Source organism: Mesoplodon mirus (assembly GCF_964341445.2).
Source record: "Mesoplodon mirus genome assembly, chromosome: 4".
Lineage (NCBI taxonomy): Eukaryota > Metazoa > Chordata > Mammalia > Artiodactyla > Ziphiidae > Mesoplodon > Mesoplodon mirus.
This window is the reverse complement of record NC_138979.1, coordinates 73,603,330-73,618,026: the sequence shown is the minus strand read 5'-3', so window position 1 is coordinate 73,618,026 and position 14,697 is coordinate 73,603,330. Positions and strand designations below refer to the sequence as shown.

The 14,697-nt window shown below is 38.6% G+C and overlaps 1 protein-coding gene across 2 annotated transcripts in view; it reads left to right on the top strand.

The window, feature by feature from the left end:
* The window catches only part of ASB7 (ankyrin repeat and SOCS box containing 7), a 57,065-nt gene extending 45,678 nt beyond the window's left edge, over window positions 1–11,387 (top strand). For both annotated transcript variants that reach the window (XM_082618105.1, XM_082618104.1), the window contains exon 6: window positions 8,002–11,387. In XM_082618105.1, coding sequence (XP_082474231.1) covers window positions 8,002–8,141 — 140 coding nt within the window. In that variant the 3' untranslated portion in view covers window positions 8,142–11,387. The remainder of the gene's footprint in view (window positions 1–8,001) is intronic.
* The last annotated feature ends 3,310 nt before the right edge of the window (window positions 11,388–14,697 follow it).

Sequence of the window (14,697 nt, the reverse complement as noted above, 5' to 3'; positions counted from 1 at the left end):
TTGTTGAGTTTTGGTGAAGTATCAAAGAAGATCCATGATTATCTAAAAAGGCCATGAAAATGGTCTTCCTTTTCCAACTACCTATGTGAGTCTGGGTTTTCTTCATCTACTTCAATCATAACAGCATATTACAACAGATGGTACGCAGGAGCAGATCTGTAAATCCAGCAGTCTTCTCTGAAGCCAGACCTAAGAGATATTTGCAGAGATGTAAAACAGTGCCACTCTTCTCATGAAATCTTTGTTTTGAAAAGCAGCTTTTTTCCCATAAAAACTTATTTCAACTGATAATAAATTTATTACTAGTATTTTAAGTGAATCAATAAGTATTTTTAAAATTTCTGACGTTTATTTTCTAGATATGATGAATATAGATGGATATAACACACATAAACAAAAATTCTTTGAGGTCCTATAATTTTAAGAGTGCAAGTCAGTTTAGAAGACTAGTACCCTGGATTCTAGATCCCAGTTTCAGAGATTCACCATTCACAGCACCATATCAGAGGTGCCAAGGAGTCCTTGAGTAAGTTAACCACTTAACTGTTTACTAAACACCTTTTTTTTTTTCTTTTTTACATAGCATGGCAGGCTCTTGTATAAATTACTCTTAAGGCAGAGAATATGCCAGTTGGGTTTGTGTTTAATATCTAGAGGAGTCTAAGGTAATGCACTGATCTGTGTTTCTAGTAGATGCTGTTCAAATACTTGAAGAAGCTGCTCAATATGCTTCAGTAGTAGGTAAAAGGTAGTGCTGGGTTGTATCAATATTTCAATTTGTATGTTTTAAGGAATTAAAGGAGTTAATAATAGGAATTAATTATTTAAATTAAATTTTAAATAATTTTAATGTATTTAATAAATAATTTTTAAATACATTATTTAAATAAAAACTTTTTAAATAAGTAAATTGACCAAAAGGAATTTGAAAAATAAAGGGCTCATACTTCTAAGAGAAAAAGATTAGGTAAATGGGAATGAGTTGGATAAACTGTTTTGCAGAGACTTAATCCATCAAGTACTTAAGATTGTTACTTTCTAAAACATCAGTTACGGGCATTTAAAAATACTATTTTATAAACACTACAGTAACCTGAAATCATGGGCATTTAAAAATACTATTTTAGGGCTTCCCTGGTGGCGCAGTGGTTGAGAGTCCGCCTGCCAATGCAGGGGACACGGGTTCGTGCCCCGGTCCGGGAGGATCCCACATGCCGCGGAGTGGCTGGGCCTGTGAGCCATGGCCGCTGAGCCTGCGCCTCTGGAGCCTGTGCTCCGCAACGGGAGAGGCCACAACAGTGAGAGGCCCGCGTAACGCCGAAAAGATAATAATAAAAAAAATAAAATAAAGGAACAAGTCTTTATAAAAAAAAAATACTATTTTATAAACACTATGGTAACCTGAAACATGTCTTTATTTAAATTTTAGTCATAGTCAAGTAGTATGTTTTAGCTGCAAAGTTTTAAACTTTAAAAAAAGTAAGAATATAAATCATGACTTTAATTTTAAGAAAGTGAAATTTAGGCTGTGGCTTTCTCAGCTAAGTCCAGCACAGCAACAGGTAGGTATGTAAGCAGATGACCCCATACAACCCCTCAGCATCAGGTGCCCTTACTCCTCCTGTGTTCCTTTCAAATGCTTCTTTAATCAATTTCTTTGACTTTTTTTTTCTTTTTTTTTTTTCAGTATGACTTACCAAAATAGTGTTACTTAGTATAACTCTTTGAGGAAATAATTTGTGTAACACATTTTAACTAAGGTTATTTTTGATTATTGATTTTTCTTCTCATTGGGGATTTTGCTACACATCTACATTGTAGTCTTATTAGGTTATTTAGTCCCAATTATTAAAATCACTTTTATAAATAAATAAATAGTACACAGTTTTAAGTCAAATTACACCACATTTTAAGGTTCTTTGATATGGAAATTATTACCTTATTCTGTACTATTTCTGTCATATTTGTATTACTTTCTATTTTTTATGTAGGCTTCTAGGGACTTCTGTTATTTGTTAGGAAGCAATATATGCTTTTGTTTGGCTTAGTGCAAATGAGAAAAATAGGTCAAAGCTCGTGTGCCTGTGAAGAAAAATGTAACAAGTGGACAAATGTCATCAAGGCTGACATTGTGTACTTTTGGATTCTATCTAAGAGTTAAATCAGAGTAGCCTTTTATTTTACAATACCATGATTTTTATTTTGAGGTGAGCTTGCAACTACCTTTGTCCTGTAAAATAAGATTTAACACATTTCATACTAAGTCCCTGTGAAGGGAATTCAGAGGCAAAAGCAAAGGAATAAAATGTGTTTATGGTAGGATCTTAAAATGGGAAACTGAAATAAAACAAAGAGGTATTGGGAGACCATTCCAGATGTTGACCTAAGATGGAGAGTGCTAAATAAATAAGTTTAGCCTATTATAAATGCAGTGGTGGTCATGTCAAAAGGAGGTGCTTTAGGATATTTAATTTTCAAAATTATGCTGCTGCCCTGGTTTTGTAATTATACTAGACCAGACCCTTCAAAAGCTGATTTCCTATTTTATACCAGCCCAATTATTACTAATGATGGGCTTCTTTACCAAATGGAAAGACTAATAACCCTTTGAAGTATTATGTAATCCCATTGTAGTTCATTAGTATGAATAATAGTTTGTAGTGTTTCTGCATCCCCCATAGTGTTTATAATTCCTTAAATTATACTCTTTTTGTGAGATGTCCCCCAAGGTCTCCCCTGTCATCCCACGGACAAGGCAGTTGCTATTTAACAGGACAGGAGTAATTTTCTAAGATGCCTGGTAAGCAGCGTGCACGTGTGTTGGTTTTTTGCTTTTGTTCCCTTTATTCTCTTTCTCTGCCTTCTTTTCCTCTGCCACCACCTCCTTCTTTCTCTTGCCCCTTTAATCTCTGGGACAGTGCATTTTTAAGTACATAGTAGGTGCTCAGTAAATACTTTTGAGTGATATGTTGACAACAAAATAAATAATAGGCACATCTCAGAGATACTGCAGGTTCTGTTCCAGACCACTGCAATAAAGTGACTATTGCAATAAAGCAAGTCATTCAAATTGTTTGGTTTCCCAGCGCATGGAAAAGTTATGTTTAGACTATATTGTAGTATATCAAGTGTGCAATAGCATTATGTCTAAAAAAACAATGTGTGTACCTTAATTTAAAAAATACTTTATTGCTAGAAAATGCTAATCATCATCTGAGCCTTTTAGCCTAGTAGTAACTTCAAGAAAAGGATCACTGATCACAGATCACCATAATAATATAATAATAACGGCAATGTTTGAAATATTGCAAGAACTACCAAAATGTGACACAGAGACATGAAGTGAGCAAATGCTGCTGGAAAAATGGCGCTGATAGACTTCCTCAATTCAGGGTTGCCACAGACCTTCAATTTGTAAAAAATGCAGTATCTGCGAAACACAATAAAACGAGGTATGCCTGTACTTCTTTTTCAGTCATAATCTTCTATTCCTAAAATGATATTCCTGAAAAAATGGGTCCTTAAATAGTCTTAGAAATAACAGTCATTACAATTAGTCTTTATTACTCTTTATTATGTAGCCCGCTTTTCACTCAGTGCTGCTACCTGGCAAGGTGAGGGAATATCTGTTTATTTGTGGAGCAGTAGTATAACGACACACCTCACTTCATCACTGCACAGCTTTTTTATACAAAGTTCTCACATCTCTGCCAACTCCAGGTCATGTGGTGATTTCCAGAATATGATTTCCATCAATTTACTCAGGACTGTTTCCCAGGACTAGATTACGAGTTGTTCTTTTACTGTTAAGTTGTCAGCTAGTTTTCTTACCGTCTTAACACCAGGAAACTTCATCTTCCAAAAAGGAGCCCTCTACGTTTCTGAGAAGGGGAAGTAAAACATATCCTTACAAGTATTTAAAATTACTATTTTAACATTTATTTACCAAATACTCTATTAGCTCTTACTATATGCCTGTGTACTATTGTAAGCACTTTACCAAAACTAATTCTTTATATGCTTGTAAGGCCTATTATGTAGGTGGTGTTATCCTTAGTTCATAGATGCAGAAACCAAGGCAGGAGGCTAAGTAGCTCACCCAAGAGCTACTGGGGCCAGCAGTTGATGCTGGCTGCAGAGTTGCTGCTTTTAACCACTCTGGCCTTTACCATTCAAGGTCTTTCTGCAGACAGGAATTATACATGGTCAGGAAATCTTCAAAAGATCACATTCTCCCCAGACATTAAAAGACTGCCACAACACACTGCTTAAGAAGAAGAAAATTCTGTAGCAAATTGAGTAAAACTTTCTGATATTTAGGCATAGAAAGTGCATTTTTCCCTGGGAAAGGCTAATGCACCAATAGCTTCTGAGGGTGGTAGTATTTCTGTAGCTTCCTCCTTTGAATTTATTAAACCATTAAAAGTCTCCCCTTTCCTCCAGCTTCTAGTAACATTTTAAAAACTTTCCCTTAAGCCCTGACCAACAGCCTCGTCAAAGCTTTTCCCCCCTGCCTGATCCCAATGACAAAGCCATCTATTTTAGATTTTTTTTTTAATGGCAACCCCCTACTTCCACATCCCAGAATCTCACTTGGTTATCTAATGCTGCAAATTGTAGTGGCTTAAAATAATAATAGTTGATTATTTTACTTCTCTACTCCAAGCAGTGTCATCTGGAGCCACTTGACTGGGGCCTCTCCACTGTCAAAAGGGCTCACTCTGATGGCTGGCTAGTTGTGCGGGCACTTGGCTGGGAGCTCAGCCTGGATGTTGGGCATTGACCTCAGTCCCTTTTTGTAGACTGTCGAGACTTCTTCATGGCGTGGTGATAGCTGTGTGCCAAGAGTGAATGTCCCAAGAGCCAGGTGAAAGCTATGATCTATGAGTTCCACCATAGTCATGAGCCCACCCAGTTTCAAGGAGAGGGAACCTAGATACCATCTCTTAATGATGGGGTATCCAGTCACATTGTAAAAAAAAAGAGCATGAGGCATAGGAGGTACCGTGGTCGTTTTTGGAGAGTATAATCTGCCACAAAACGAGACCATCAGAAGATCCCCTATTTGGAACCTATTGTTTCCATCTTTTCTATCTTAGCTAAGCAAATTCCAATAATACAGGTTTTCCACATTGTTAGATGATATGTTTTCATTTAAGTACACATGTATATTTATATATGTCAATTCTATGTCATCTGTTTTTTGCCTGAATACCTCGTGGTTGTTCTTTTCATTAATATTGTACTTGAAAAGAACCTGCCATCTATTAGGAAAATCAAATTCTTTAAAAAAAGAAGATTCAAATCTGATACATATTCTGGTTTGCATTTGCAGATCAAATACTATAAGCATTTATTGAAAAATGACAGTGATAATTTATTCTCTTCCTAAAGGTAGCCCATGAATGGTGATGAAAAAAAATTCAAAACAGGTTAGAAAATGATTTGCCGTTGACATGGGTGTGTTTTGCAATGAGCTGACTGTTTTATACTTTAAGGACAAGCCTATTAAGTGTTCATTTGTTCAACTAGTATTCGTTGAGTATTGTGTCAGGCATTGGACTTTTGCATTGGCAACCAGAAATCGTCTTACCCTCATGGAACATGTGAGGAAGATGGACATTAATGGGTAATCACCAAGTAAATGTAAAATCATAGCCTTGTTAAGTACTGTAGAGAAAAGGAGCTCGGAGAGAATCTGATGGGGAACCTGACCTCATCTCCCTTTCAGCAGTGCCCTTTTAGTAGAGATCTGGACGATGAGGGGGACACACCTCACCAAGAGACTCATGAGTGAGTGCTACAGCCTTACAGGGATCCTTATGCAGACATCCACGGATACATGTGCCCCTAGCTTACAGCCATTTTTAGGAAAGCAGTAGCTTCAGCTGTGATTCTGTTAAGACACCATGTATTAAGTACCTCTTGGAAAGCACATGTTCATACAGGTCTTACAGAGCAGAGGTCTAAGTTTTAAGGAGCCTTTTTCGTTTATAAAGAATTACTTAATTTTGAGTAATGGTGATCCCTGTAAACGAGTACAATTCAAGTAAGTACTAAGTACAGCAGTAGTACTCCATGTATGGCCTGGGGACCCCTGGAGTTAGCCAGACTCTTTCAGGATATCGAGGTCAGAGCAATTTTCATAATAATACTAAGACATTATTTGTCTTTTCCACATTCCTTCTTTTATGAGAGTAAGTGGGCTTCCCCAGAGACTGGATGATGTGGTTTCATCGCAACAGATTGAGTGTAGGAGCATATATGAGAGTTCAGCCATCATCTGTTAAGCCAGAACTTTAAAAGATTTGCGGAAATGTGAAAGAATGCCATTCTTCTCATTTGTTTTTGAAAATATTGTTACCTTCATAACAATGGTATTTATGTTAACTAACATATAATGGGGTTTATCTTTGTTATTTTTAAATGAATTAATAAGTATTTCTGAAATTTCTGTTTTAACCTCTAATATGGTAAAGTGTTTTGGGGTTTTTTTTAATTATTTATTTATTATTTATTTATGGCTGCGTTGGGTCCTCACTGCTGCGCGCGGGCCCCCTCCAGTTGCAGCGAGCGGGGGCCACTCTCCACTGCGGTGCGCGGGCCTCTCGTTGCGGTGCCCCCGCCCCATTGCGGAGCCGGGCTCCAGGTACACGGGCCCAGCAGTCATGGCCCACAGGCTCTAGATCGCAGGCTCAGTAGTTGTGGCTGGCGGCTCTAGAGCGCAGGCTCAGCAGTTGTGGCTCACAGGCTCTAGAGTGCAGGCTCAGCAGCCCTGGCGCACGGACTTAGCCACTCCGCGGCACGTGGGATCCTCCTGGACCAGGGATCGAACCTGTGTCCCTTGCATTGGCAGGCGGATTCCCATCCACTGGGCCACCAGGGAAGTCCCTGTAAAGAGGTTTTGAGGCCAAGAAGTCTGAGAATCGCTGAAGTATAGCATCCTGCTTGACTTTGAGCATGTTACTTAGAGATGCAAGCAGTCTGTAAAATGGGGTTGATGATCAAAGTACTTCCCTCGTAAAAGGATTAAACGAGTTAGTATATATCGGGAGCTTATAAGACTACATGGCACAGAGTACACATTCAACATATGTTAGCTTGTATTATTATTACTATTTAATATGAAAGTAGAATTTATGTGAATCCAAACACTTCTGAGGCTCTGTGGCAAAGAATTTTTGCTTGTGTTTGTGGTCATCTATATTGATTTGGTAAAACACAATATTCAAAAGTGAAAGGAATTGCATTTTGTAATTTTTCTTTTGAGTTGGGTTATAGCAGAGGTTTTTATTGGCAGATGGTCAGGGTGGCATGTTTGAAGAGATGGAGATTCAGAATAGCTTGGGGTGCTTTTTCCACCCCCGCTGCCCTCCCAGTCCATGCCCTCCCCACAGCCAAGTTCTGCTGTGTCCAGAATCATGGTGAACACCAGGGCAGATGTCATTTGGGAGAGCTCCCCAGGATTGTGTTCTGTGCCCTGGACAGTGAGCTGACAGGAGGAGCCATGTTAGAAAGCATCTCTTTTAGTTCCCTCACTTTTCAGGTGGAGAAACTGAGGCCCAGAAGAGTGATTTGCCTCACACTGGTTCACCCAGCATATTAGAGGCCTACCTGGGACAAGAACTGACATTCCAGTTTGTACTGGTAGGCATACCAGGCTTAGAGTCAGAAGATCTGGTTTTAGCCTCTGTCTAAAAAGCTTTAATTGGTCGTCTGACATTGAGCAATTGACTAAAATCCCTGATCTTTAGTGTCCCTATTTGTAAAATGGAGGTGAAAATATCGACCATCCCAGGGATGTGAAAAGGATCAAATGAGACACCATATGAAGGTACCCAGGACATGTCCTCCTAGCTAGAGTCTCTCTGATCCTTTGAATGTAAAGTCCACAGAGAGACGCTTCCCAGTGAAATAAACTATTCTTTTCAGAACCTTAAAGCCCGCCTTAAATGTTGTGCTTTGCAGCTTTGTAACATTTTCTTTTTTCTGTCTTTATAGGACAGCCCAGAAACTTGCAGGACCTGTGCCGAATTAAAATTCGACAATGTATAGGCCTTCAAAACCTAAAGCTACTTGATGAACTACCAATTGCCAAGGTCATGAAAGACTACTTAAAACACAAATTTGATGATATCTGATATACACAGAACTGTGAGCAAGATAGGAGTTATATTCCAGATACTTAAAAGGCTTTTTGCCTTGCACAAAGTATATCCTATGCAATTTCTGATTTGCTGTGAAATCAGAAAGCAGGTATACACTTTTAGGTTTTTTTTGTTTGTTTGTTTGGTTTTCATTGTAGGGGAGGGATGTTTTTATATATATAAACACACACACACACACACCCCCCACATGCTTGAAGGTCTTAATTTGGTTTCTTGGTCCAAGTTTACGAGGTTCAAGCTTTCTATACAATATTGCATTTAAAACAATTGTTTTTCCAAAATGACACAAGCAGGTTAGGAGTGGAGAATTTACCCTTTCCAAATGTATGGTTTCATTGACGTGCACAATATTATAAACCAGCAGAGCACTTGTTACAGTTTGGAGGCACAGTTTTACCCAGGGCATCCTGGGTTCTACTGGAAAATGCCCTAAGAAAATTTTAAAGTAACGCTGTCACCTCAGTCATTTTTAATGAGTACAAATTGGCTGTTTCAAACTGTTCTTTTCCTAATTAATGTAGCTTTGGATGACATAAATCCATTACCTCTGCTTTCCTGTTGGTGTGCTTTTGTTTTTAACTTATTTTTTTTTTAACAACTGAAGTACACTACCCAGAGACGTTGCGTCTCAACTTCTGTCTCTAGTTGAATTGTGCTTTTAAAAAAACTAATGGGAAAGAAAATAGCTTTATAAAGCCCGTGTATTCTGTTTTTAAAACAGTGCCTCCAGTGCAGTACTCTTTCTGGTGTATTTTATGCATTATTTCACTTGATGTTCCTCATTCCACAGCTGGCTTTGACATGCCTGTGAGAACAGGAACCACCACTAATTTTAATTGCAGAACCATAGTATGTCAGTTGCAATTTCCATTTTAGCAATTTCCATTTTAAGCTTTGTCTTTTACTTCACTTTAAGCTGAAAATTTCATGTCCTGGTGGTAGAGTATTCCCTAAAAATAGCCCAAAATATTGTTAAACCATTTGGCTTTAATGGTTAAATAATTTGGGGTGGTTTCATGGTGTTTTTTTCTTCCCAGTTGAAATAAAATTTCTAAAGGGTAAAATTTCTAATGGGTGCACATTTGTAAATCTGGTTAATTCCTAATATGCTAATTAAGCATTTCCTATCTATTTTAAAGTTATGCACAGTGACGCTCTTCAGAACAGTTATTTTCTGGGTTGATTGGCATATGTTTTAGTATAAACATAAATATGATAAAGTGTCAATAACAATGGTTCTAGAGGCATTAGGGATCTATGGTGATGCCCTTGGAAATGAGTTCTGTGCTTGATTTGTCATCATGTTAGTTTCAGAAGAAACTTTAAAAATATCCCAGTATTGTTCTTAGTGCTTTAGGAAATTTCAGAATAGTTACACACCAGTAATAAATTCATTATCAGAAGTTTACAAGATGAAGGGCTTCTCTTGTCTGAATTTGTAGTTTTAAGTCATTAAGTATAAAGCTATTTCACCTACCTGAAAAGTATAACTAAGCAGAATTAGGAGTCTACTCTGGCTTTACCCTTTTCAGAGCCAGCAGTGTTATTTCCTCAAGCACAGAGTTTATTCTCTTGGATGCAGAGTAGCTGTGGCATCAGATGTCTGATCTGCTGGGCCTAGGCTGGGTACAGGTTTCTGAAGAACAGGCAGCTTCGGGAATAGGTTGCTGTGGGGGATCACAGATGGGCTACGTAGCCTCTTCTACAGGGAACCACTAAGAGTGTAGCCAGTTTTGTAACCATCCCAAAACTATAACTGGAACATGATGGATAGAAATGGGTGGTCTTTTTTTTTTTTCATAAAAATATCTCCAAAAAGTTATCTTCTGAGAGAGAGGCCTTTATGAAGCTAGGAGCTGAGCTGTGTTCTCATTCTGGAAACCAATAGCCAGGTCAGAGCTAAGGCACATTTGCAGCATCAGGGACCTGGCATGGCCAGAAATGAATTGTGTTACTTTTCCCTGAAACCCTGGGCCCAGGGAGACGAGGAGATGGGAGGGCTTGTGGGGTCCTGCACTCTGAGCAGTGATGTTAATGTTACATTTGCACAGGACTTATTTCCTCATGTGTCTATTAATTTATTCAGTTAGTTCAAAATGATTTTCTTTCCCCAGCCAGTCAAAGGTTTCCAAACTAAGTTAGCCACTGAGTTTGAGTCAGGGAATTCCAAGTAAAAAGGTCAGATGAAGGTAAATTCTTTGTTCTGTATTGCTGCTGCGACTTCAGAAAAAAGTTATGAATGCTCTTCCTGGAATCAAAATTTCTATTTAATGAAGAAGTGTATAATTCCATTATTTATTGTTTGAGGTTTCATTTTTCTGGAAGTTTAAAAAGAATGTTTTTTTTTTTGTTGTTGTTAATAGAATCCCAATCACGTATCATATTTAACAATAACTAAAATGTCTCCAAGTTGGTAACTGGTGGAATATAGTGATGAACGTGCTGGTCTGCACTTGAATTTGATTGACAGAGAAGCTTTCTGTAGTAACATAATGAGAACACATATTTTCAGAAAATCAACTGATTGGTTTTTCCAGAATCTTGACTGAAATGTTCAGAATAGTATCAAATTTGTCACTGATCCTTCTATGTTTCTTTTGAAATTTATTATTTAAGCCTATTACTAAACCTTTTTAGAAATATATTTGGCAAGTACACCAAAGAAACCAGCTCATAAAAGATGATGATCATTAATGAACTGCAAACCTCATCTTTTAAAAACAGATTTTTTTGTGTGTAAATATTTGTGTTTATAAATGTACAGCAGAGTAAGTTTTTTAGATTATTTAATTCCCATATTTCTAAACTATTTACCACAGAATAATCCATGCTTGTTAGTTTGGAGGACTTGACTATTTTGTTTTTTTAATTCATTATCAGTCATGCTTGGAACAGCATTTCCGCTAGAGAATTCAGTGTTCTGGCAGTAGCAAGAGTACACATCTGGAGCGTGAGGGAGTCTAGCTTGATTTGTCAGATACACACCCTATGAGATGAGAATGTGTAGTTTAATTACCAGAGTGGACCATACAAAAACTGAGATTCTAACTTTCTTGCAGAATTGCTCATCAGCCCAGAATGTGATTGGGATGAGGCCCTTTGCCCACAAATTTAGCTTTCATGTAACTCCTAGTGTGTTATATCATAATGTATTTTGTTCTTCCTTTGTAATGTAAGTTTTGCTTTGGATCAATTTGAATTAAAAAAAAACAACTTAAATCTGGTTTAAAACATATTGGAATTGTGTTTTATTTCTAGTCTACCTTCACTTTTTAATACTTCCAGCTATTTGGTCAAAAGAAACAGAACTCTGTCTTTCATTCCTCAGCATTTTAGATAATTGGGAATTGTATAAGAATGTGATACAGAAAACAGCACCATTTTGGATCAGATAAGGAAGCCCCCCTCCCTTTTTTAAGGTATTCTGCAAACACCTACCAACAAAAGACTATCTATCCCATTCTTGAGTGTGTTGATCCAGCACTGAGCCTTTTGGGGCTGTATTCACCTCTCCCTCACCTTGACTGAGGACAGAGTTTGGACCACAGCATCTCTAAGAACAGAACAGTATATTCAGTTAAACAATGAATTTGAGATAGTTTATTAGCTTACAAGAGATAGAAGGAAAATAACTTTGATTTCATATTTCCTCTGTATATAAGCACAGCTTGATTTAGGAGAGACCTCAGACTAATGTGAATGATGCTGTGCTAAGAAGAAGGGAGGACAGATGACTTAGCACCCCGTGCAGAAACGCAGTGTTTTGCTACCATAACCTTGTTACAGACTTGTCCAGGGTTTGGCACAAATGAAAGCCGAGAATGGGACATTTGAAACTGTTCCTAATGATCAGCAGGGGAGTTCAGATGTGAAAAAGAGCTGTGTTACTTGGAAATCTTGAGGTCATTCCTTTTCCAATATGATGTAAGTAGTGTATTGTTTTTTCAGCTGAAAGACAACTTACAAAAATGGCTTTCTAGCTATTGATAAAACAGATTATCTACTTGATAAAAAAATATTTCCACATCCCATGTAGTTGGGTTTCAAAGGTAAAAGAAAGTGGATTTTTGTATCATCTTTGTATTTATGTAACAATGTAGCTTTGTGTTCTCTTAACACGTCTGACAAACTTTGATGTTAGCATTTATATTAGCTTAATACCAATAAAGATTTTAAATATCCACTACCAGATACTGTTATTTAGATTGATGTAGACTCCTAAGATACAAAGGCAAATTTGTCTTTATTTTATCGTTAGTTATTCTGTCATTACCTATAAGGTCTCTTAAGTCTTAGATGAAAAGCAAAGGGTCAGCCAGCATATGGCTCTACTGGAGCCCATGACTCTTCTCGTATGCTGCTGATAAATAGTGTTCAAAATCTTGTACTACATTTCTCTAAGATCATGGTACATTTTATAGATACTTCTTTATCTTCCAGAAAAACTCTTGATTCCTGAGTGACAGTTAACATGCTCAATCCCATATGAAAAAAGACTGAGGTGCTTTGCGCAAGGTCCTATGAGAGATCATCATTGTGTGAATAAAACCTGGCAATAGCGCTGTTGCTGCAGAGCATGGTCTCTTGTCCTGCAGGGGAGTGTCTTCCACCAAGTGTTGCTCTTTCCATTTCTCACTCACCTGTGCCCAGAGTGCCTCGTGCTGGGTTTCAGTTGTGCGTCCACAAGCTAAATGCTTTATCAATTCTGAAGACCCATAAACCATTAGAAGTAAAGGATCAGATTAAAGCAAAATATTTCTCTTCTGTTGCAGATATGACCTTTAAGAAAAAATCATGTAATCATTTGTAGTTATTGTAAATATATTTTAAATTAAATCTTGGTTTGTTTCAGCATCTTAAAAATCACACTCAGAACCTTTTTTTATGTTTCCTTGTAATTAGGAAATTGTTTTAAATGAATGCAAATGTAATTTATGTTACATTAGGTAGTAATTAAGTGACTCACTTTTCTGTGAAATAGTATTTTATGAATCAGAAATGAGATGGCTTAATTTGGATGAGGGGATTCAGTTGAAGCTGAGAAACTCGGTTATGTGCTGAGTAGACTGACCCTTTGTGACTGACACAGAGGTAATCCAGCTGCAGATATCTCCTATTTTATCTGGCAAACAGAGTCTTATTTTTCTTGCTGCTCAGTCTTGAGCTGATGTTGCTTTTCTTCCTCTGATAGTTTTGGGTCAGGTCACTGCTCAGTTTTCTTTTTCTTTACTGAAAAAAAAGAACACTTGTAGGGGTGGACTTACTGTACATGACCATTTTATATTTCTCTGGAGGTTTTCTAGATTTTTTCCCCCTCTTACTTCTGTCCACTTAACCCTTTTGTGAAGTACACACACGTGCACAAAGCATGGCCTCGCCAAGTTGCTTTTTTGATTTTTGAGTTCCCTGATTGCTTGTTTACCCTGCTTTACCTGGATGGAAATACAGCTTAATATCATTCGGAAATATAGCATAACATCATTTAAGAAGCCTAATAAATAAGTCTGGGCTACATCCATTTCCCATCTTGGGTAGCACCAGAGAGGAACAAATGGCATTTCTTCCTGGTTTATTACGTGTTCTTAAGAAATCATTTTCTGTGAGTCCATTGCCCAGTGGGCTCCTTGAGGATGGACCCTGGGTCTTATTTGCCTGAATCTCCAACAGTATTTGCCGAAAGAATCAGTTTTCCAGAGCCATAGGTACACGTGGCATTTGGTCCTCAGCCAGTAACTTTATTCCTTCAAGCTTCCAAGGAACCCAGGCCGTGTGGATGACGGCATCAGCATTTCCCAGCTCCAAATCTCAGGTAAGTATCGTCCTCCTAATTCCTGCCAGTGTTGTCTTTTGCTGTTCCTTCCTCCCTTCTGCCCCCACCTCTCTGCCCTCCCCTCCATCATGGTCACTGAGCAGTGGACCCATGTGATCAATGGTGCGTGGACACTGGGGTGGCAGACTTCCGAAGAGATGCCACAGGGCTCTGGTCATGGGGAATTCTGCCTACTGGGAGTCTCCCTCCCCGCGCTCCCACGGTGTGTTGAGCCTCTGAAGGATCACACTTCTCCTGAGGACCCTCCATGCATGTCTAGCTCAGAGCTTCCCAGCAGTGACCCCAGCTCACTGATGTGTCTCTGTGGGTTACAGCTGTGCTCTCCTCACATCTCAGGGCAGCTAGGTGGGGACTGAGGTAGAGCCCCTGGTTCATCCCCCCCGGCTGGGCTCTTTCCCGCTTTCCCACGGGCAGTACGAATGACGTCATTGTTCACGTAGCAGGGGAGCGCTGCATAGCTGCCTCCTGCGTCTAACCGTTGCTCCTCTCCATGGTGCCTGCCACACAGGGCCTTTCACATAGTGGGTGCTCAGTTGTTATTCTTCAAATGAATTAATCTAGTCCAAGCCCTTTCTTTTACGGGCAGGGAAGCCCTTTTTTATGGGTCGAGAATTGAGGTGACTCAGTAACTGTGGCCCTGCCTGTAGTGGCTGGCAGTGAAGGGCACAGCAGCCAGGACTCCTCAACCTCTGGTTCTTC